Source organism: Natator depressus, chromosome 17 (assembly GCF_965152275.1).
Source record: "Natator depressus isolate rNatDep1 chromosome 17, rNatDep2.hap1, whole genome shotgun sequence".
NCBI classification, from domain to species: Eukaryota; Metazoa; Chordata; order Testudines; family Cheloniidae; genus Natator; species Natator depressus.
The window spans coordinates 475,596-497,296 of NC_134250.1; the positions used below are offsets into that span (position 1 = coordinate 475,596).

At 50.8% G+C, this 21,701-nt stretch overlaps 3 protein-coding genes across 3 annotated transcripts in view; all 3 read right to left on the reverse strand.

The window, feature by feature from the left end:
* On the reverse strand, positions 1-12,003 carry SCARF1 (scavenger receptor class F member 1). The gene is made up of 11 exons (XM_074974836.1): positions 11,818-12,003; positions 9,556-9,617; positions 8,522-8,623; positions 7,468-7,993; positions 6,275-6,493; positions 5,264-5,392; positions 5,076-5,179; positions 3,389-3,506; positions 2,831-2,955; positions 2,411-2,551; positions 1-1,686 (listed from the first exon to the last, which is right to left on the reverse strand). Exons 1-11 carry the CDS (start codon positions 11,922-11,924, stop codon positions 614-616), a joined length of 2,706 nt encoding a protein of 901 aa, XP_074830937.1. The 5' UTR covers positions 11,925-12,003; the 3' UTR covers positions 1-613.
* On the reverse strand, positions 10,439-11,407 carry LOC142000454 (large ribosomal subunit protein uL5-like). Its single transcript, XM_074974750.1, has 2 exons — positions 11,387-11,407; positions 10,439-10,996 (listed from the first exon to the last, which is right to left on the reverse strand). The coding sequence occupies exons 1-2, from the start codon at positions 11,405-11,407 to the stop codon at positions 10,454-10,456; spliced, it is 564 nt and encodes a 187-aa protein (XP_074830851.1). The 3' UTR covers positions 10,439-10,453.
* The window catches only part of RILP (Rab interacting lysosomal protein), a 20,150-nt gene continuing 10,399 nt past the window's right edge, over positions 11,951-21,701 (reverse strand). The window contains exons 7-9 of the mRNA XM_074974837.1: positions 15,723-15,785; positions 12,839-14,498; positions 11,951-12,083 (exon numbers count right to left, since the gene is read on the reverse strand). Coding sequence (XP_074830938.1) covers positions 14,342-14,498; positions 15,723-15,785 — 220 coding nt within the window. The 3' untranslated portion in view covers positions 11,951-12,083; positions 12,839-14,341. The remainder of the gene's footprint in view (positions 12,084-12,838; positions 14,499-15,722; positions 15,786-21,701) is intronic.

Consider the following 21,701-nt stretch of genomic DNA (forward strand, 5'->3'; position numbering starts at 1 on the left):
CTGTCTCGAAGGAGAGGTAACCTGTCAAGGAGCGTGACACCTCATATGCATTGGCTGTCTGTGTTATTCTGCTGTAATTCAGACTCCTGAACCTCACATGGATGGTATTTTCCTAAGATCCCTGGGTTGGTCAGCCCAGCAAGCTAAAAGCACAGTCATCAAATAAACATGCCATCAGGTACAATCACTTCTTCTAACTAATCTACTTGTATTGGAGGTGCCTGAACTGACTTGCCCGCAGCACAGTCCCTCCTTGGTAATGATTCATGGCAAGACTAATATGGAACTCAGGAGGGCATCTCTGTGGCTCCATTAGGTAACACTGCTACTCAAAGCAAGTTGCCTCATTTGAACATTAACATGCAATGCAGAACCTGACCCTGTGGGTCACACAGAGATTTAATGGTAACGCTAGACAATAATCTAGTTCACATGACATGTCTGGGAGGTGAAATTCTGGGTTCCCTCTAATACCAGACATGTTGCAGACCTAGCACTCTTCAACAGCTCGTGGCCTGCCCTGCAAGGTGCACTGCCCACTCTGGCCACAGCTCCATTGTGATGACTGTCACAGTTCTGAAACAGAGGCAGGATTTAGGTCCTGGGTGGGTTTTCAAGTGTTGGCCTCATAGTCAGGGGAGGTGGCAGGAGACTTGTCTGAAGGACAGCGATTTGGAGACACATTTTCGTATTTGGGCTCCTCCTCAACAACAGCTTGTTCATTTGTTTCTAGGCTTCTGGCCTCTTCAAGACTTTCACTCTTCTTGGGGTCCCCTGTGACCTCATCTTCTCCTTCCTGAGCCACTAGTCTTTTAAATATAGGAGATGTGTGGATGAGAGGTTCTCGCTTAACAGGAACATCTATCTGGTGTCTATGTGTGAGGAGCTCAGGTGACTCACAGGGCTCCAGATCTGTTGTCTTGGAGCTCTCCTTGTGTGGAGGGGATGGCTGGGAGAACATGTCTCTGGAGTCCCTCTCTGGGCTCAGGGCCCTGCGGGGAGGTTTCTGGATGCTCTCAGTACTTTTCCTCACCACGGGCTCCTCCCTGAAAGCCCTTTTTACTCTCTGGAAACTACCCAAACGTTTCAGTACAGCCTGAACTGTCCCCTCTCTGCTTCCATCGGCACTCTCATTGGACTTGGAGGATTTCCCTGCTGTCCCCACAGTCACGTAAATGGTTGTGACATTCTGCTCCTTCCCTCTAACATCCAAAGTGTTTGGATGCAAAGCTGCCTCAAGGGCCTCGACTCTCTGGGCTACATGTCTGCCACTTGACACTGGCATCCTGTGGCCTCCTGAGGTACCCCTGGGGGAGGGCTGGTGGCTATCCTCAGCCTCGGAGATGGGCTCTGGGTTTTCGTAACAGTCACCTGGCAACCCACCCTGCTGGGGCCGTTCCTCTGGGTCAGCATGGTGCTGGTGAGAGGGAACTTTGGTGAGACCCCAGGGGGCTTTGGGCTTCCGAGTGGTATTTGGTGTCTCCATGGAGCCTCTTTGACACTGAGGGCCAAATTTAGTTCCTTCTGCAAAGGACACCGAGGGCCTCTTGGCTCTGGCGATGCTGGATGTGCGGGGGATGGTGAAAGGCTGCGAGACGTCCTCAGAGTTAAATGCTGATGCACCAGGAAATCCATGACACTTGGAGCTGCCTTCCTGAGGCTCAAAGCCTGCCACTGCAGGAACATCTGGAGAATAAGGAAGGGAAGGGGGGTTAGGCTGCTTCTCCCTTGGCTACAGAGGCTTCCAAGAACTACGTCACCAGCATACCGACAGGCTTCTCCTTAGCTCAGGGCTCAAGGTTAGAGCATGTGGCCTTTATCCTCTTCGCCATGACTGGGGGCTTCTAGGGACTAGAGTATCTAGAACTGGCACCATTTGGGTTTGCACTGCCTTCTTTACTCCCAGACTTGATTCTAGATTTATGAGAGTGGATGGTGGGGTAAGGTACTGAGTTAGGTTTTATGCACTGATGCCACAGGGAGCCCAGGGTGGGAGCTGTCTTAACTGCGGCAGCTATGGAAGCACAAACAGCTGCAATGAGCTCTGAACTTATTTGAGGGAGGGAGTTGTGAAATCAGCAGTTTTCTGAGGACATGTAGCTCTGGCACATACCATAGCATATTTCTATTTCACACTAAACTGATCGGAAGGCCAGAAACAGAGCTCAGCCTCCCTGTATGGAAAGGAAAATAAGGAACTAAAAATAATTGGTGCCTGTGTGTAACACAAGTCCTTTGCAAATCCCTCCCCACAAGTACACATGGAATGAAATTCACCCTAAGCAAAGGGCCTCTGTCCCACTGGGCCCTCTGCACAGGGATGACTTTCGCCCCCACAGAGCAAAGGAAACAGGGAAGGAGAGTTGAAAATGAGTCCTAAGGAGATGGTGAAGCAACTGGGCAGCGTTACCTTCTCTGGCAGGGACACAGTAAGCTGGGCCCTCATCGTCAGTGTCAAAGGAGGAGGAGAAGGAGCTGTCTGAGGCCCAGGCAGCCGAAGGCGGTTCAATGAAGCTGGGATTGAAGGGAATCTCTGTGTCATGGTGTGAGACTGGAAGGGAAGCAAGACTATGAGGAAGAAGCAATCCAGCTCTCAGGACCACATGCTGGTCTACGTGTTCTAGTCTGTACTGTACCAGGGATGCCCTAGACTGCATGTTCCATGGGGCAGTCACCTGGTAACTGGCTGGCACAGCTTGCTCGTTTGCAATTACAGTATGAATGTAAGGAGATACAGTTCCTACCTTCAGGAACTCTAAAGACACAGACAAAGCAGGGCATAATAAAGAGTGCATCAATCAGGGATCCGTGCTAATAATCCTGATCTTACCTGTGACTCGGGGGAGTCTGTAGCCACTCAGTGAGAGGCAAGGTAACGTGGAGCTGAGATTTGCCAGCACCCCTTGCATGTGATGTTTCATTCTGGAGACCGCATCACCATCAGCAACAGTCGTTCTTGGAAAGAAAGAACAGAGATGTGTGGCAGAGATGACTGGCTTTCCAATTAAACAAAGCTCACTCCTGTCTTGCTGGGAAATGGAGTTGGAATCAGTTTGGGAGAAGCCTGCACATGTGGCAGCCCCATTTCTGACCAAGTCCTGCAACCTATCCGCTAATGCAGTTTGACTCATGGGCTGATTTATCCTGTATACAGAGCTACATGAGTCAAATAAGTAAAATGAAGTAACATAAAATTTTGAAGTAATTCCCTGTCAGGCAACAGAACCCAGTGAAGATGCTAAGGACTCTTTATTTGCCTTGAGGCTAATTTTAATTGGCCAGAAAAGGTCCTCTTGCTTCTAGGGCCGTTCAGAAGCAATGGCCCACAGCAGGTGGCTCTTCTCTTTGCAGCTACATTTCTACAGCACCTGACATGTTTTAGTAATACCTGTCTCTGGCATCCAACTTGCTGGTTCCACAGCAACAGCAACAGCAGGTGACACAGAATAATAGGAGGAGTAATGGGATGAGAATGCCAGCTATCAGGGCTCCCTGGTGCTTTGATCCTGCATGGAGAAACAGTGTAGAACAAGGTGAAATTCTTACTTGGCTGGCAAGTTCAGAGCACTGGGAAAGCCATCCTGGAGGAAGGATCTCAGATCTGGGGACCTGCCTCAGTGGTCTCAGAATGTACTAAACAGATCCAGTCCTGTCCAAATCTCGTCCCATTCATACCGCTCCATATCATAAGGACAGTTGGGGAACTCAGCCCAGACCCAGCACCCAGCTCACAGAACCAGCACATCTTTTGGTATCTGCAGAGCGACAGTCTCTCTGAGTGAGCCCCAGGGTTCCCACTCCTCACCCAGGAAGAGGCAGGAGCTCAGGACAGGCTAAGATTTTCTCAGTGCTCTTTGCTCCCGTACACTCTTTCAGCATAACACTGATGATACCACATTACACAAGAGTGTATTTCCACCAGGCACAGCCCAGTTAGCAAAGCCATAAGCAAGATGAGGTGCTGATCTCACCATTCCCAACCAAGAATGTATCTGTACATTAAAGTCAAGTGGACTCTACTCCAGACACATTTTCTATGCTAAAGAGTCTTTGACTTACTGTGGCACATTCAGGAACATAAGGACTTGCTTTCAAAGATCAGACCTTTTGGGCCATCTATTCCAGTTGTTTGCCTTCAGAAGAGGCCAGTGCCAGATGCTTCAGATGAAAGTGAAAGTCCTCTGACTGGCACTAACCAATGTGGTCAGAATCACCCTTCCTAAATCTCCTATTCAATTTCAAACTTTCCCCTGCAGTATTTTATTCAGATGCATTTCCACATTTTTTAGAACCTGGGTCCACACGGGGATGATAAACCGAGTGAGAGTGCTTCTCCATAGTGCAATTATGTCCTTCAATCAACTGTTACAAACCAAGCAATTCTTCATCTACCCACAAACAAGTGACTTTACAATCAAGGCTGGATCCATTTCTCTGCTGTAATTTCATGTGACAGACTCAGAGAAACACCTTAACTCTAAACACAGTTAATCATTTTAGTTACACTCTGACATACTCCTGATGAATGTTATGGATGAAAATATCACCCTGTGCTACAGGATGGGAACAAAGACACAGGGACAGAAATATCAAAGGCCCAGAGCAAGATTAAGGGCTTGTGAGGCACAATGAGCTTCAAACAACGTGGGCTCTGGTTTTTGGACTAATTTTGAATCCCAATCCAAACTGTTGTGGTACTTGAATCTGGCATGATAGCTGCACTCAGCTAAACAGGCTTGGGCAGTGCGGAGGGATTATAACAAGGAAACCAAAGCCACAGAAATGAGATAGGAAAGAGCTCATTTCCCTGATCTACAGAGATGGAGGAGAAGAGGGAAGAGAGTTTCCTGGAGGCTCGTGCTGTTTGGCAGTAGAGGTACTGCATGACACTGTGTACAAAGCATCTTTGCTGGGAACCAGCCCGAGTCCAGAGGGCACCTTGGCTTCCACAGCAACCTTTTGGTGTCTTGTGTGGTTTTATATTGGGAGAGAAGGAACCAATTCTCTGCTCTGGGAAGGAGAAGATCTGATTAATAGGGAATGAATGAAAAGGTACAGTGCAGGATATCACTTACTGAGCACACAGTCCCCAGAGTGTGGGTGGCAGGGGCCCCTTGGACATCGGCAGGGGGAAGAACAGTTCGCTCCAAAAAAACCCTCTGGGCAGGTCTCATTGCAGCTGAGGGGAGAGACAGAAAGAAATGGAAAATGCTCGTTTGGAAACATCCCATCCTCTGCCCACTGCAGCTCCCCTCGCTTTTACCTGGTGCCCCAATAGCCAGCCTGGCAGATACACTCCCCAGACACTGGATCACAGCTCCCATTAACACAGTCTGGACAGGTGAACCTGCATCCATCTCCAAATGTTCCAGCAGGGCAGGATGCTTCACAGCTGCAGAGAGAGGGGAGAATCTGGCTGCTGGCTCATGGGAGAGAGGCTGGCAATGCAGAGGGGCTATAGCTTAGTTTGAGGGTTAGCAGCTCTGTCACAGTGCAGAGCCTGCTTTGCATTTGCACTGATATTAATGTTGTGCCACAGGGCCCTGACTTGTTGCTAATCTTACTTGAGGATGGGAATGGTGATCTGGTGGTTAGGGCACTAAAGTGTGACCCAGGAGTTCTGGGTTCTGTTCCTGGTTTTGACAGACTCCATGCGTGACTGCGGGAAAGACACTTACCCCTTCTGTGCTTCAGTTCCCCATCTGCAAAATAGGGATAATCTTCCCTAACTCATGGAGTAGGAGGCTCAGATACTGAAGATACTACAGGAAAGGGAACCATAGACAAGCCTGTAAATATATACGGCTCATTGTGTTGTAGAGTCCTGCTGGGGATGCACTGGGTGTCTCTGACCTCAGGGCTCTTTTTGACCTCAACAAGACAAATATTGAATAGAGACTGGTTGCTGTTTATTTTCATTGTTCTCTGGTATTACACCTGACGCCAGGATTTCTGCAGACAGCACACAGAAAGACCTCCTAGTGTATCTGAACACGGCCTTGCTCTGCACACATTTGGCGAGAAGGGAGGCTGTGCCACTGAACTGCATGCTGGGTAATCTCCAACCAGAATCCCTAGCTCAGCTGTCTGACAGCTGTCCGTCTATCCATGGATAATCATCACACAGTGTCTAAGCTTCCGTACTGTGAATGAAGCTTTCAAACAAATATTTTCTACTTTACGCTCAAGGAAACCTGAGGACAGAGGATGTCTGCTACAACATAGAGTTGAGCTCCACAGGGCAAACATCACACAGAAAAAGAGGGGTCCATACCTGGGTCCTGTCTTGCCAGGGTCACAATTCAAGCAAGCCCCTGTCTCTGGATGACAGGCCTCCCCTTGTCGGCAGCTGGGACACATCTGTGCACAGTTCTCCCCATGGTATCCAGGCATGCACAGCTTCTTACAGAGGGTACCATTCCAGCCAGAGTCACATGCCAGGCAGAACCCATCCACAGGAGAGCAGGGCTGGTTCTGCTTGCAGTGCCCACAGCTGCACAGTCAGAGGTGTAAGGAACAATCAGCATCAGAGCTGGGGGAACAGCGGCCCCACATCCCAAACCAAAATAAATAGGGCAGAGAAATAGGGAGAAGAGAACTGTACTCTCTGCTCCACAGCCAAGACCAAACAGAGCATGCTCCCACCAGCAACAGCCCTGGGAACAAAGCAATCTGCTCCCAAAAGAGCTCAGGTCACTGACAGCCTGCACAGCCCTCCCATACCCCATCCACAGTGCTTCCACACACAGCAGTATGGCAGAGGCATCAGCCCCCTTCTCTGAGACAGGTGTCCACTGGTGGCATTCCTCAGAGGTTTCCCTCTGTACAGCTGTGATATAGTCCCTGCTGTGTCTAAGTGACAATGGAGGCAGTTACCCCTGTGGAAACATGCTACAGAGTTTAACAGGAATGATGACATCTCATGAGATCTTATTGGAATTTAACAGGGTTTTGTAGCTATTACTCTAAAAAACCTATTGAATGCAATGGAGAAAGAGAGATCCTCCCTGTAGGCCCTGAATCAGCCTACAGAAGAGCTATCTACAGTTTTCTACTGAAGTCTACAAGACTTTCCCATGGGGGACAGTCGTGCCCCATTCCTCAGCTGATCACAGCCAGACCTCCCTGGCCACTGGCTCAGGAAAGGCTCTCCATCAGCAGCCAGGAGATGAGCTCACAAAATGATATCTCCCCACGCCTCTCCCAGAGTATGAATAGGGCAGCCAATCCAAATCCTCGCTGCCCCTTTCCTCTCAGTCCCTTTATATGAAAGAGCTCCGCCCTACAGTCTAACAAGCATCAGCTGCCCACTCCCTGAACGCCATCCAGTCTGGTCCTAAACTCCTGCATACCCAGCAGGGAACACGGGCTTCTGGGCATTGGTACTCCCTAGGCAGCCCCAGACTCATGCAGTCACCTTTGGGCACTATACCTTATCACAAGCACGCAGAGTGATATTCCTCTTACCTGTATCTGCACTGAGATCCGTAATAACCGGCAGGACAAGGATCCCCACAGCTCCTGCCCTGATAGCCAGGGTTGCAGCTGCAATGCCCATCAAGAGGGTTGCAGTTCCCATGCAGGCAGTCACAATGATGTTGGCACAATGGCCCCCAAAACCCAGCCCTGCACTCACACCTGCCTGAGTCTTGGGCACAGGGTGAGAGGTGGCAGGTGCATCTGAAGCTGCATCTCCTACCCCACCAGCCCTGGGCGCAGATGCACTGCCCTGTGACAGGGTCACAGTGGGAGCTGGCCAGCCTGCACAGACACTGCTTCTTGCAGTTCGGTGCCCACCAGCCTGGCTCACACTGGCAGGCTCCAGTGAGGGTGTTGCAGTGGCCATGAGGTCCACACTGGCATGGGAACTGGCAGAGTACTCCCCAGCGGTTGGCATTGCAAGTGCACTGGCCGCTTACAGGATCACACTTCCCATTGGGATGGCATGAACAGCTCTTCTTGCAGTCCGAGCCCCAGTACTGGTCAGGGCAGCCTACAAAGGGAACAAGACAGATACCAGATCACAACATGCAGGAGTATAGGAGTCTCTGTGCCACAGGGAGGAGAGCAATCTGGCAATGGGTTCGGTGTTCTTTCCCTATGGGGTGGTGTAAGCCATGGAAGGGCACAGGCTCATAGGCCCTTGTAGGTCCTATGCAGTAGGGAGACTAAGGAGCGGGGACTACCAAAGAGACACCCCACACCCAACTGGGAGGAGACATCAGAACAGCATGCCCCAAACACTGTCTCTGCTATGCTGTAACATGTGGATGTAGCTGCTTGTGCTCATGGATGGGCCAAGGGGCTGCTGGGCACTTGGAGCACTTAACTGTGACCATGTGCCATCATGCTGGGACCTCTGGCCTGAGCTCACCTCCTGGGACCCAGCCAACGTCCTGATGGGTGCAGTGAGCGCCGTGTCACAGATGGAGTCTCTGAGATCACAGGGGATTCTCTGTATGTCTAAGGGTGAGAGTCTGCCCTGCCCCCTCTTTACCAGCCCCTCCATGCCCATACTCACGGGAGTTGCAGTTGGCTCCAAAGAAGCCAGGTTTGCAGAGGCAGATCCCGGGTCTCACACACACCTCATCCATCTTGCAAGCATCCTCCCCTTCACACCACGCTGTCAACAGCAGGACAAGCTAATCAGGAGCCAGGCTCCCCCAGCACAAGGCCGCTGGCAGGCACGTGGCCAGGGAGAGGAAGTGCAGATAGGCTGGGCACCAGCAGCTTCTCCGGAGCTGCCAGGGGCCAAGGCCCTTTGGCCTCCAGGTCCTCGTCCCTGTGGATTTGGACCAGTGACCTAGCCTGTCAGTGACTCCAGTTCCCAATCAGCACCCCCCATGTGCCCTCATGTGTGGGCTCCAGAGAGAGGTTGGGGATTCTGCTCCAAGCCCTATGGTGCCTGGGACACACTCTGCTCCAACTGGCCCCAGCCCTGGCCTTCAGCCAGGAAGTTGAGACTGAGGCTAGAAATGACCTACAGGTGATGGCTTCTGGGAGGCTTTTTGAGGAGAAATGGCTGCCTCACATCCTATGGAGTGAACAGCTCATGCAGCACTTAGATATTGGGGCGGTGGGCTCTGTAGCAAATCCTGAGGAGAGATTCATCTGAGCAAGTGTTAATGGGATGGGGGCGGAAAGCAGCATGGCTCCCCTTTCCTGTGAAGAGCAAACGAGAGCTTCCCACCACTTCTCCCCAGCTTGGGGGAGAAGCTCTCCCACCAGCATGGCTGGTGCTCTGAGTGCCCCCCTCCTGCTTCAGCCTACATTAACTCTGGAGTGCAGCTGGACAGATGCGATAAGGCACAAAGCTGCACTTCACGAGAGGCCTTATAGCTCTGCAACCCTTGCCTTGGTTTGCATCATGTCCCAGCAGAATATTCTGCACCTGAAATTAACACCCTTTAGCCTCTAGGGAAGAAGCAGTTTCCCAAAATGTCGTTGGATTCTGAGCAACAAAGAACTGAGATTCAGGAAATACACACACCAAACAGCCTGAAACGGCTGGTCAAAATGACAAAGGCATGAGATGTAAAGCCACTGATGACTCACCAGCTGTGCATTCCCTGCCTTCCTGTTTCCAACCTGGGCAGCATACCAGACCTGCAGAGAGGCTGGGGAAGGGAGAGATCTGTTAGCATAGGAGCAGGGTGTTGGGCAGCAAGGGCTCATGAAAGGGGCAATATACTGGGGTGGAGATAACGCTCTTATGTTTGCATTAAAGCCCATATAATCTAGGAGGAACTAAGGATCAGCCAGAAGCACCTCTCCCAAGGTTCAGCCTGGAACATGCTGAAGGATGGGCATGCCTTTGGAAGCATTGCCCTGGGAAGGACACCAGAGGAACGGCAGGAAGTCATGAGCAGGCTGCAGTACTAAGGCTGTCTTGACTGGTTCTACCAGTGCTGTCTCCCCGTGTTTAAGGAGACACCCAGTGTTTACAGCTTATTTTTATAGGAGTCATGCAAGTCTTTAGATTCTTTCACCTGCTGGTAGCAGCCAGATGCATAGCAGCCAGCAGCCACCAAGTAATAAAAGACTCTACTAGATAATGCCACGATGGTTGAGAAAGAGGGTACCAAGACCAGAAGACAGGGTCTACAGGAGGCTTCTGCAGGGAGCCTCCTACTGAGTTCACAAGACAGAGCAATCCCAGGCAAAGAAATCAGGCAGTTCTAGGCCCTTTTTGTTTGATGGATAATATCTAACTCATAGCATGTAACAGAGAGTGGTGTTAGGGAGCCGGATTTGCCTCAGTTCCAGAGACTCATGAATACTGTGATACCATAAGGTTAGTTTTATGTAGTTACAGTTTAAAACTCTGTAAAAACCATGGCAGTACTCTGCCTTCTTACCACATGGTGGCCTGGTGCTCTCTGGGCTTTAATTGCTGTCTACTTTTTTTTAAACGTTAGAAAATTTTATTAGCATTTTTGGTAACTGGAACTGCTCATTTGCCAGGAAGGATGATCCCATTGTACTTCTGCCGGAACCAAAGCATGGCCTCCTCCTTCCCAATTCTGTGCTTGGCTCCAATGGAGCCAGTTTTGCGTTTCTTGTCAGCAATGCTGAAGCCTGGCCTGCCCAGAACCACATAGAAGTCCAGGCCATAGATGCCAATGCTGGGATCATATTTAATTCCCGGATCAATGTGCTCCTGGATTCCAAAGCCAAAGTTCCCAGTGTCTGAAAGGTTGTTTTTCCTCAACTCATATTCTTGCACCTTCAAGCCTTTCTCCAGAATCTCCTCTGCTTTGGCCCCATGAACCGTGCAGTGAACAGCAATCTTTTCATTTCTCCTGATTCCAAAGGATCTGACAGTATATCGAGCCTTTGAGAAGACAGGAGTCTGGCCTGTGAGCTGCTCCAGCACTTTGGCTGCCCGGGTGAGTCTGTCACCACTTTCCCCAACACAAATGTTGAGACAGAGTTTGCGGATGCGCAGCTCACACATGGGGTTCTCCTTCTCACCCTGATCTTGCGCCGTGAACTCCTTGGGACAGGGACTGTCTCACTCTCTCCATGGAGCACTAAGTATATTGACACCACCTGAGATATAACACTAAAAACTAAACCTACCCACACATTCAGCTCTCTCTGTGCTATTAAACAAACCCACACCTCTGCCTGTCTCATCCCTCTCGCACACCAACAGATTTACAACTGTGCTATTAAATACACACTACTCTGCCCATGTGATCCCCCCCCCACACACACACACAGAGAGCTATCCCTGTGTTATTAAACAAACACGTCTCTGCTTGTGTGATCCCTCTCACACAGAGCTACCCCTGTTATTAAACAGGCATGTGCCTGTGTGATCCCTCTCTCTCTCTCTCACACACACACACACACACAGCTATCCCTGTGTTATTAAACAAACCCACACCTCTGCCTGCCTCATCCCTATCACACACCAACAAATATACAACTGTGCTATTAAATGCATACTACTCTGCCTGTCTGATCCCTCTCTCTCCCCCCCGCCAACAGCTATCACTGTGTCATTCAACAAACACACGTCTCTATGTGATCCCGTCTCCGCACACACAGCTATCTCTGTGCTACTAAACAAGAATATTTTCCTTGTGTGGTTACACTCTCTCACAGAGATCTCTGTGCTGCCACATTTATCCCTGGGCCATATAGTTCCAGCTCAGGGAGCTTATTCTATTGAGTATGGTAGTCAAAAGATGACAGTGAATTAATCTCTGCTGCAGAATTACTTCTTCTTGCCCTGTTGTGGGAAGGGAGCTCTGAGATGGGTATGGAGCAAAAGGGGAAGGTGGGTAAAGAAAGGTATTGGACACCTACCTGGTAGCCTTGCACACATTCCTCCCATTAGGGTCCAGCTCTTGAGCAGAGCTCCCAATCCATGGCCAGAAATGGAGACAAAAGAGTAACAACAGCAGCTGTGCCATCTGGGTCTGGTACAGGGTGATGCTGGCCACAAGGGGCTTCCAAGCCAAGGCATGGGCTGTATGCAGCTTTCTTGTCCGTCGGTTGGCTCTGTCTGTCTGTCTTCCTCTCAGTTTCTGCCTCACCCTCTCTTTGGCCTCAAATTTCCTCCTTGCTTTTTCCTGAGGAAATGCAGGAGGCGAAAAAATCCCTCACATCCAAGGAGCCAGAAGGGGTGGGAAGGGAAGTGGGGGCAGGGCAAATGCTATATCCCACCGCTCACTGCAGCAGTAGAAACAGGGGAGCCCCTAGAGCCAGCATCATGTTGAGGAAAGTTACCTGCTGCTGGCAAAGCCTAATAGTTGCCACAGGAGCAATCAGAGGGACAAAGCCAAGCTCCCCACCCTCCATCCTCCACCCCCAAACATCATCTCAGCCTGCCCCCGTCCACTCCACCGAGTATCATGTCCTCTACCCCCATCTCCTCACATCCCACCCACCCCCCACTCAACGTCAGACCCCACCTCTCTCACTTCATGCCTCCCTCCCCCTGCCCTTCCTCCACCTGGCACCGGGCCTGGAGCACCACATGAATATCAGTAGTGTTGCCAGGCTCCAATGCCCTGTGGGGCCTACTGGGGACTGCAATCCTTGGCAAGACGAAGAGCTGCCAGAACAGAGCACGCGCCAATTCTGCCCTTTTAACTGGGCAGGAGCCAGTTTGCGGAAAGCACAGAGCAGGGACCGGAGCATTTCCGGCATTCGCCCATCCTGCTGTCTCACAGGCTCATTTTGTCAGCATTTTCACAGGAAACACCTTTTCCCTGCACGGAGACCTAGAGGGGGTCAGGAGGTTCATTCAGTCCATGGGGAGACTCCTAGCTACAAGGGGAGGAGGGAGGGCAGGGCACTTCCAGGCGCTGGCCTAGACTTTTACCTCCTTACAGAGCAGGAGCCGAGGGAACAACAAATCCAAACCACCCAAAACCAGCTCTATCCCAGAATGGTGGCTGGGAGCTGGAACATGGTCTGGGGGCTCTGCTGTGCCCCAGAAGTGGTGACCAGGTAAAGCAGTGCTGGCTGGACTCCTGCAGCCTCCAAAATTGATCCCTGACAGAGTTCCCAAGGAAACAGGAGCATAGAGCAGTGCGGTAGGCTCAAGACCATGGAGAGTAGAGATGGCAAAACCATTAACTCCTGCCTGGGCTACGTCTTCAGCCAGGAGAGGACTGTTCTTTATTGGAGATTTCTTTGTGCTGTGTGCAGTATGGTTTTCAGTCTCCCGAGGGATGGGCCTCCCTCTGGACACTGCCAGTCCAGTCAAGCTGGGAGTCCCTACATGAGCAAGAAGAAAGCACAGGCCATGCCAGGTGCTTTGAGCAACACTCAAAGGATTTATTTCTGGTGCTGATCTCAATTCTAAAGCCAGACAGTAATATATCCAAGAGAGCTCCCCATCACCCCAATAATAGAGAAACTCCCAGAGACTAAAACACCTCCATTTCCTTAGCACTTACCAGTACCATGCACTAGTCACTGTTACATGTTCCTAGTGAAACACAGAAAAGCCCTGACCAGAGGCTCTATTGCACTTTTTCTCTGGGGTCAGTGCATTGCAGTGTCCTGCCGTGAGATCATGAAGCAAATACATCTACCGAGCCATAGTCTGGGTACATTTATGGTAGAAAAATTAGTGCCTGCCTGAGAGCAGCAGCCAGCAATGAGGGAGCTGAGCTGCAAGTGCAGCCTGGCTGCAGATGCAGGTGCTGGCTAGGGCAGCCCAGCTGGGGTGTGAGCATAAGTGCTGGCTGCAGTGGCCAAGGCATGAGCACTGGTGGAGCATGGGTGATTGTGCTTTCACCCCAGCTGCCCAGCCAGATAAGGCGCAGACTTTAGGTGGGGCAGCCAAGAGAGAGCATGGCCAAGCATCGGCTGCGGTGGCTGAGCCACGAGCACAGAGACAGTATGGGCATTGGCTGAGGCAGCTGGGGCATGAGCACAGGTGCAAAGCAGGCACTGGGTGGGGCAGCCAAGCCACAAGCAGATGGGGAGTGGACATTCAACAGAGGCTGAGCCGCAAGCGCCGACGGGGCACAGGCATTCGATGGGGGCTGAGCCACGAGCATGGATGGGCTACAGGCATTTGATGGGGCCAAGCTGCAAGTGTGAATGGGGCCTGGGCATTGACTGGGGCATCTGAACTGCGAAAACAAATGAGGTGTGGGCACTGGCTGGGGGCAGAGCTGTCTAACCCTACACACATCAGGCTTTCACTGCGTCTTGTGCAGCTGCATCTCCAGGGCTGACTGCTGCAATGGGGGACCAACGTTTCTAATGGAACTGAGGCTACCGAGCCTCCCATGAAATTGTCTCTGAGAGAAGGGCTGGGAGGGGCAGGTGCTGCTGATGTGCCATAGGCTGGCATCCTGCTCAATTGAGGTCAGGGAGGGGACACCACTTTGTCAGGGGAGCCATGTGTGGGTTTGTTCTCTTCCTCCTGCTCAAAATGCACATCCTGTGAGTCAATGATTTCCCACACTCCTGAGCAGCCTGGGTTGGGGGGGTCTTTGCTGCTGCTGTGATACCACAGACCAAAACTGCAGGAAAAGCAGAAAGAGAGTAGATGAGCAGGGGCAGTGAACTTCCCACAAGAGAGAGCGACATCCCCAGAGCTGCTGCCAGAACCACTGTCCATTGGAGACACCTGGCAGCACCAGGGACAGGTTCATCCGTGAACACCTGGGGCCAGTACGTAACGTCCAAAAAAAGCGAGGGGCCTGTCATAATCTGGGAGCAGCAGCTTTGCTAGGACGGTGCTTAAGTGTGTCCCTCAGCTAGATTTAATTTTTTTTTATATTTTGCCAGGTCTGTGACACCCCCGCCCCCCCCCCCCCCAACACACATACTTTAAGCACTGCCTAGCACTCCAGAACCTGTATGATATAGGCTAGGGCTGTCTTGTGACTGTCACTGACCCTGGAGGAGGCAGCAAATCACACTAGGGCTTGAGAATCAGAATAGCAAGCCTGGAGCAGGCCTCTCAGAGCACTTGATACACACACCAGCCCCTGATTAACTGTTTGTGCGCAAGCCACTGGCTCCTCCGTACGAAGGTGCCAACTCTTCGGGGCAGGGATTGCACCTCCTCGTACAGTGCTCAGCACACTGTTCTCAACAGATAAAGCCTCACAGGTACTGTAGTCATTTATAATGCCCTAAGGCAGTGGTCCCCAAATTTTTGAGGGCTGTACCCGCCCTCTCCGCTCCCCCTCCCCCAGCCTGGGGGCCATGGGTCTGAGCGGAAGGGGGGTGGGGAGGGGAAAGGGGCTGAGATTGGGGCCACAGATGGGGATGGGTCTGGGGCCAGGAGCAAAGCCAAGAACTGAGCCGCAGCCAGGGGGTGAGGCTGGGGCAGGATCGGAGCCGCAGCTGGGCTTCTGTGGGGGCCGGCAGTCGGATGTAGCTCTGCTCCTGGCCCCACGCCCTGGTCCAGGGCAGGAACAGAGCCACTGCAGGGGCCGAGGCTAGGGGAAGGAGCAGAGCTGCAGCCAGGCCCCCAGCTGGGTGTGGAGCCATGCCGAGGCTGGGGATGGGGCCAGGTGCAGGACATGGCTGGGGGTGGGGCCATAGCAGAGCTCAGGGATAGGGTGGGGGTGGCACTCCCTCCCCACCCTTTTGGAGGCTGGCCCAGACCCACCGTGCCCCTGGAAGGTCCCTGGGGGGGACACACCCCACACTTTAGGGACCTCTGCCCTAAGGGCTAATTATTCCTCTAACCATACGGATACCTCCCCAGATCAGTACATCGGATGCAAACTTACAAGCTCTTGATTTTGGATTCACGTGGCTGAGAGTCCACACAATCTGCACTCTCATCTTCATCACTAGGGTGCAAAAGAGAAGAGAAATGGTAAGTCAGAAACCCTCTGACCTGCTCACTTACGCTTCATACCATATCAGTAGAAAGGAGAATGCCAGATCCCTCTACCCAAACCACAAATGATACGCATATGCGGGAGAGGAGGGCAATAGCCCTATCACACAAATCATCATGGGAATCCTGCCCAGCTCACAGGATACCCTAAGCCAGATTCAGCTCCAGAAGGGTTTGATTTCTGGAAGCTGTTCCCTAGAAAAGCCCCCAGTGTGTCCAGCATCGGACATTGCCTTGTGGATGCAGTGCAGAACTGAGGCCCTGACCACGTGTGCCCAGTGCAGATCCCAGGGCACTCTGCAAGAGTAAAGGTGTTGGATGTGATCCAGGATCCTGGCCAAGTTCCAAAGAGCAATCACCTTCTGCCTCCTCCCTCCCACGTGTTCAGCTGGACAAGGATTCTCCTTCATTTTCTGCCCTAAACTGGTGGGCTGGGCTGCTATGTGACTATTAAATAGCTACTGCAGTCACAGTATTTGAAAGAACTAGAGAAGATATCCTGGGTCCCACCCAGTCCATTTCTTGGAGCCAGGGCAGGATTGTTTCCTACAGTCTAGGGCAGAGGTGGGCAAACTATGGCCTGCAGGCCACATCCGGCCCGCGGGACCGTCCTGCCTGGCCCCTTAGCTCCCGGCCGGGGAGGCTAGTCCCCGACCCCTCCCCTGCTGTCTCCCTTCCCCCCTAGCCACACGAGCAGTGCTGCTTGCGCCTGCTCACCTCCCAGGCTTTCCAACAATCCTGTCCTGCCGCTTTGAGCAGCATGGTAAGGGGGCAGGAGGTCCCCGGGGGCAGTCAGGGGACAAGGAGCAGGGGTGGTTGGATAGGGGGTGGGGTCCAGCGACGGGGGTCCCCGGAGGGGGCAGTCAGGGGACAAGAAATGGGGGGGGGGGTGGATGGATCAAGGGTCCCGGATGTGGCTAGGGGTCAGGGTAGTCAGGGGACAAGGAGCAGGGGGGGTTGGATGGGTGGGGAGTTCTGAGGGAGGTAGTCAGGGGGCAGGAAGTGGGAGGGGGCGGATGGGGGCAGGGCCAGGCTGTTTTGGGGGCACAGCCTTCCCTACCCGGCCCTCCATACCATTTCGCACCCAGATGTGACCCTCAGGCCAAAAAGTTTGCCCACCCCTGGTCTAGGGTCTCTAGCAACAGAGCTTCCACTGCCTCCCCTGGAGGACCATGGCATAGCCCAATGCTTCTCATTGACCGGGACGTTCTTCTTGCCATTAAGCCTATGTTTTTTCCCCTTTATTATTTTTCTCCCCTGATTCCTAGCTACTCCGTCTTCTACCACCCCAAATAATCCACAGAAGTTCATCAGGGATGGGAAAAGTCAGGAGCTGCTCTTTCCTTACTCCAGGTGATCTTTCAAAATGAACAGTCAGCAGCACCACTGTTCCACTCTCAGCAATGGCTGCATGTTAGTGGTGGGTACGGAAATTCTTTTCCAAAATTTCATACAGAATCACAATTTACATTCAGCACAATTACGCTCAGTGCTCTTCACCTGCAAAGCACTTCGCAAACGTTAAAACTTCATCTCCCGAGTGCCTCCGACAGCAAAGCACTTTCAGACTCTTCAGCGTTCACGTTGCTGTATAGATGTATGACAGTCATGGTCACAATGTTTTTATTTTTTAAATATTTAAACACATGTAAGCAAATGAGCCAGACACTGAGGCCCAGTGGGCCAGCTTACCTGTATTATATTCATTGCTTTGTTATCCTGCTTTATTATATTTAGTAGTAATGCAAGGAACCTACAGGCTTTTATCCTATAAGATTTGGCTTTACTAGATAGTGTGAGGCTTGAGCCCTATAACCTTTGGTATAGATAAACTTCACTAACTCATAAGTTACAGGAAACTGAAAGTAGCAGGCAAGAGGGGGAATTTTGTCCAGAATACTGACACCAGCCACCCACAGAACATAGCTGACACCAGCACAGAACATCACTGACACCAGCATCCAGAAGATTCTGAACAGAACCTCCAACCACAAACGTGCCATGACAGCAAATTGACGTGTATGCTAATAGGGTAACATCATACATATACTAACCTATAAAAAAAGGACACCTTAAGGGAGGAAATACAAATAAGGACCTCTATTGAATATGCATTGGACGTGACAGCGTGAGCATAACCTACTGTAAAAGTAACATCCCAGGGGCAGCAGATGGGCTGGAGAGAGGTAGACCTTGGGAGGGGCCAGAATGATGGCCATGGGGGAAGATGAGGACGATGACGGTGATGAGAAAGATAATGGTTAACATTCCAGGGTGTAAGTATGGCTGTCCAAATGTACTTTCTGTATTATCTCTATCTGCCTTGTTCAGTTTAAGTGTGTGTATAACTTTGCTAAATTTTTAATAAATTATATATTTGTAAATACACAGAGAGCGTTCCTATCGTGTGAGTGTTGCACCTGTGCACATCGGGTTCCCAAATTATATGATAATTACTAGGCCTGATCTTGGGACAACAACCTGTTAATCCTCACATTACAATTATACGCACCCAACTTTGGGTCAGACTACAACACACACATTCCTCCACAGGCACAGCTTTACATTTTCAGCACCTGGGCAGTTTGGCTCTAGGGTGACTAAAAGGGCTTTCCCATGATCGCTGTGACACTAATGGCAAAGGGGTCCTATTCAGGGCTCACCCCAGAGCAGAAGCCCGTGTCCTCCCAGGCCCCAATACTTTCTTCTAACCACTCCACACACACACACACACCCCAGCTTTCTACTAGCTGAGCCAGCTGAACAGTAAGTGACTCCAAGGCCCAGTCCCTCACTACCTGGACTGCCCCGTGATGGCAGGCAAAGCACCAGAGTACCTCCTTCCTTGGTGAGCTGGAGAAACTCTGAAGAAACTTCTCACCATTGTTAGTGCTACACTAGCAGGTGAGATGCCAGCTCTTGCCCAGGCTGCAGGCATAAGCTAAGGACTGACAACAACCTCATAACTGGAGACCAGATCAGGTCACCTATAATTTAGTTGTGCTCCAAATAGGGATTAGTTTTATAAGAATGTATTTAGTTTAGACTCTATGAAATGCTTGTATGTTGCTTCATGTATTAATCTCACTTATAGTATCTATAGCCCGTTATAAAGATAATATTTAATTCCATAACTAAAAATGTTTGCTCTGGAACTGTAAACCCCCCCAGTCAGGAGAGAAACGTTAGCAACTGTGAAATACTAGTTTGCCGCATAAGGTGTTATCTCCAGCCCAACAAAAGAAGGCCCATAGCATAGATACCAGACAAACCATGGTGGACCATCAGAGGATAAAAGACTTTGTTGATTGTTCCCCCATACCCATGAAGGGGAGACAAACTCTCCCCATCCTGTTGAACTCTGCAGGACAGGAATAAAAATCCCTGACAAAAAGAAATTCCATCTTTTGGCTGTTTGAACTCTGAAGGGCCAGAGATCTAAACTGAAGCCAGAGATCCCCAGAGGCTGCCACCTGGGTCTGCCTGGAAAGACACTTTGAAAAGAGATCACTACAACTCTGTCATGCTTAGGATTTAGATGGTAACTCATTTGCATGTATAAATTTGCTTGTTTTAACCTGTAAATAACTCTCCTTTTTTCTTGTTAATAAGCCTTTAGATAGTTTATTAGATAGTTTATTACAATGCTATAGGCGTTGTCTTTGGGATAGAATCAAGAGCACCAGTTGATCTTGGTAAGTGACTGGTCTCTCAGGATTGGAAGCAACATAAACATGGTGTGACTTTTGGTGTAAGTGACCATTTACCACTAAGTCCAGTTTGTCTGGATAGCAAGATAGACTGGAGAGGGTAAGGGGACTGTCTATGACTCCACAGTAAGACTTTTAAGGTGATCCAGTTCATCGGTGCATCCGATGAAGTGAGCTATAGCTCACGAAAGCTTATGCTCAAATAAATTTGTTAGTCTCTAAGGTGCCACAAGTAATCCTTTTCTTTTTGCAGTTCACATTTGTTACTGGCTTGGTAAAATTGCACTATAGAACACACCACCAGTTTGGGGTGTCTGCCCTGATATAGGCGCTCTCAGTCATGAACCATTCCAGACAGCATGATAGTTGGTACCGATTCTGCTTCCCTGGAGTCAGCTCTGCAGGGTGCCATACTGTAAATGGGCCTCTGTCTGCAACAATGAGTGCTGCTCTGTGCAGGGTTCAATCACACAGTGTTGAAAATGTCAGCAGCTCAGCTGCACCGGGCCTCACGCTGCTAACCAGCAGGGCCCAATACAGCATCATGGGGTCCGTAGGAGTAGGAAAGGATAACTGTCAGATGGCTAGTGATGGGCACCACCGTTGGGGTTCTCAGCAGCATCCACACTTGAAAATCCCACTCTCAGTGACTGTTTCAGAGGTCTACACTGACAGCAAAGGTGTGAGTGCAGCATGGGTAGACATACCTGTGTTGCTTCCATCTGGCTGGCACAGCTCACCCTGGCAGTGAAAAGGGGACAGCACTGGCTTCAGCACTCACTAACCACCAGAGTACAAGTGCAGTGAGGAGCCTGGGTATGTACTCTGGTTGCTAGCTTGCGCTATCACATCTTCACTACTATTTTAACACCTGTTAGCTAGATCAAAGCTGGGGCGGGGGAAGATGCCTATCTGTGTTACAATCACACCTTCACTTGCAGCATGGGGGTACCTTTAAAGGCTAAGTCTCCTTGCTTTTCAGTGGGACTTTGACTCAGGCCCCACTGAAAGCCAATGAAACTTATGCCTTTGGGCTCTTCTGAAAATCCTGCTGTTCTCTCTATGGCACACTGGGAGCGTGGCTACAGATGGCTCACAGGCATTTGTCTAGTTAACATGGGCCACCTGGCTTCTCCAGAAGTAGACAAAGTAACGAGGCACGGTAAAGGCCAGTGCTGAGTGTAGGGAAAAGACACCATGTTCCCTACTGCTAGCAAGCAGAGAACAAGAAAATGCAAACCGTCAGACAAACAAACAGATTCCCAACCCTTGGAAATCACCAGCTAGCACATAAAGTGTGCGAGATGGCAGACAGCCATTGATGAGATTGCTAGTGTGTGTGTCTGGCACAAAAGGGACACAGTGGGAAGAAGCATTAAGGGAGCTTTTCCAGTCAGCCAGACAGAACACTGCAACATCCATTCATGCAACTGTCCCCACGCACCTCTTATTCTGCTACTCATTCTATTGTGTATCACCCAAACCTGCTTTAAACAAGATGAACTGGAGTCTGGTGACCTCAAGAGGCGTTAATCAGCCACACCAAGGCATCCCCAGAGAAAAGAGGAGTCCACTTTAGCCCTTTGCAGGGCTGCCCAGCTACACAGGGCACTGCAGACCCTGGAAGCAGTTAGGGGAAGGGTGGAGGCTTGGCTATAGGACACTGAGAATTCACATGCTCAAGCTTCATAGATGGGCCTTCCTCTTCCACATTCATCATCACCCAAAGCTGCTCATCCTTTGGGCTGGCCTAGCCCCACCCTGCTGGATGTAACTATGAGGCAGAGGATTCAATCAAGGCTGGGATTTCCCCATGGTCAGGAATGGGCTCTTCTGCATTTAACAGCAGGAATGACACTAATGGCAAAGGGGTCCTATTCACCCACCTCAGCTGCAGGGAGCTGGGGAGAGGAACACAGAGTCAGCACCTAGTTACTTGGAAAACTCTGTGCTTAGTAAATACCCCAAGCCACAAGTCCTGCCCCCAGGCCCTTACAGTCATAAGATAACATAAGAGTGGCCCTACTGGATCAGACCAAAGGTCCATCTAGGCCAGTATCCTGTCTTCCAACAGCAGCCAGTGCCAGGTGCCCCAGAAGGAATGAACAGAATGGGTAATCAAGTGATCCATCCCCGTTGCTCATTCCCAACTTCTG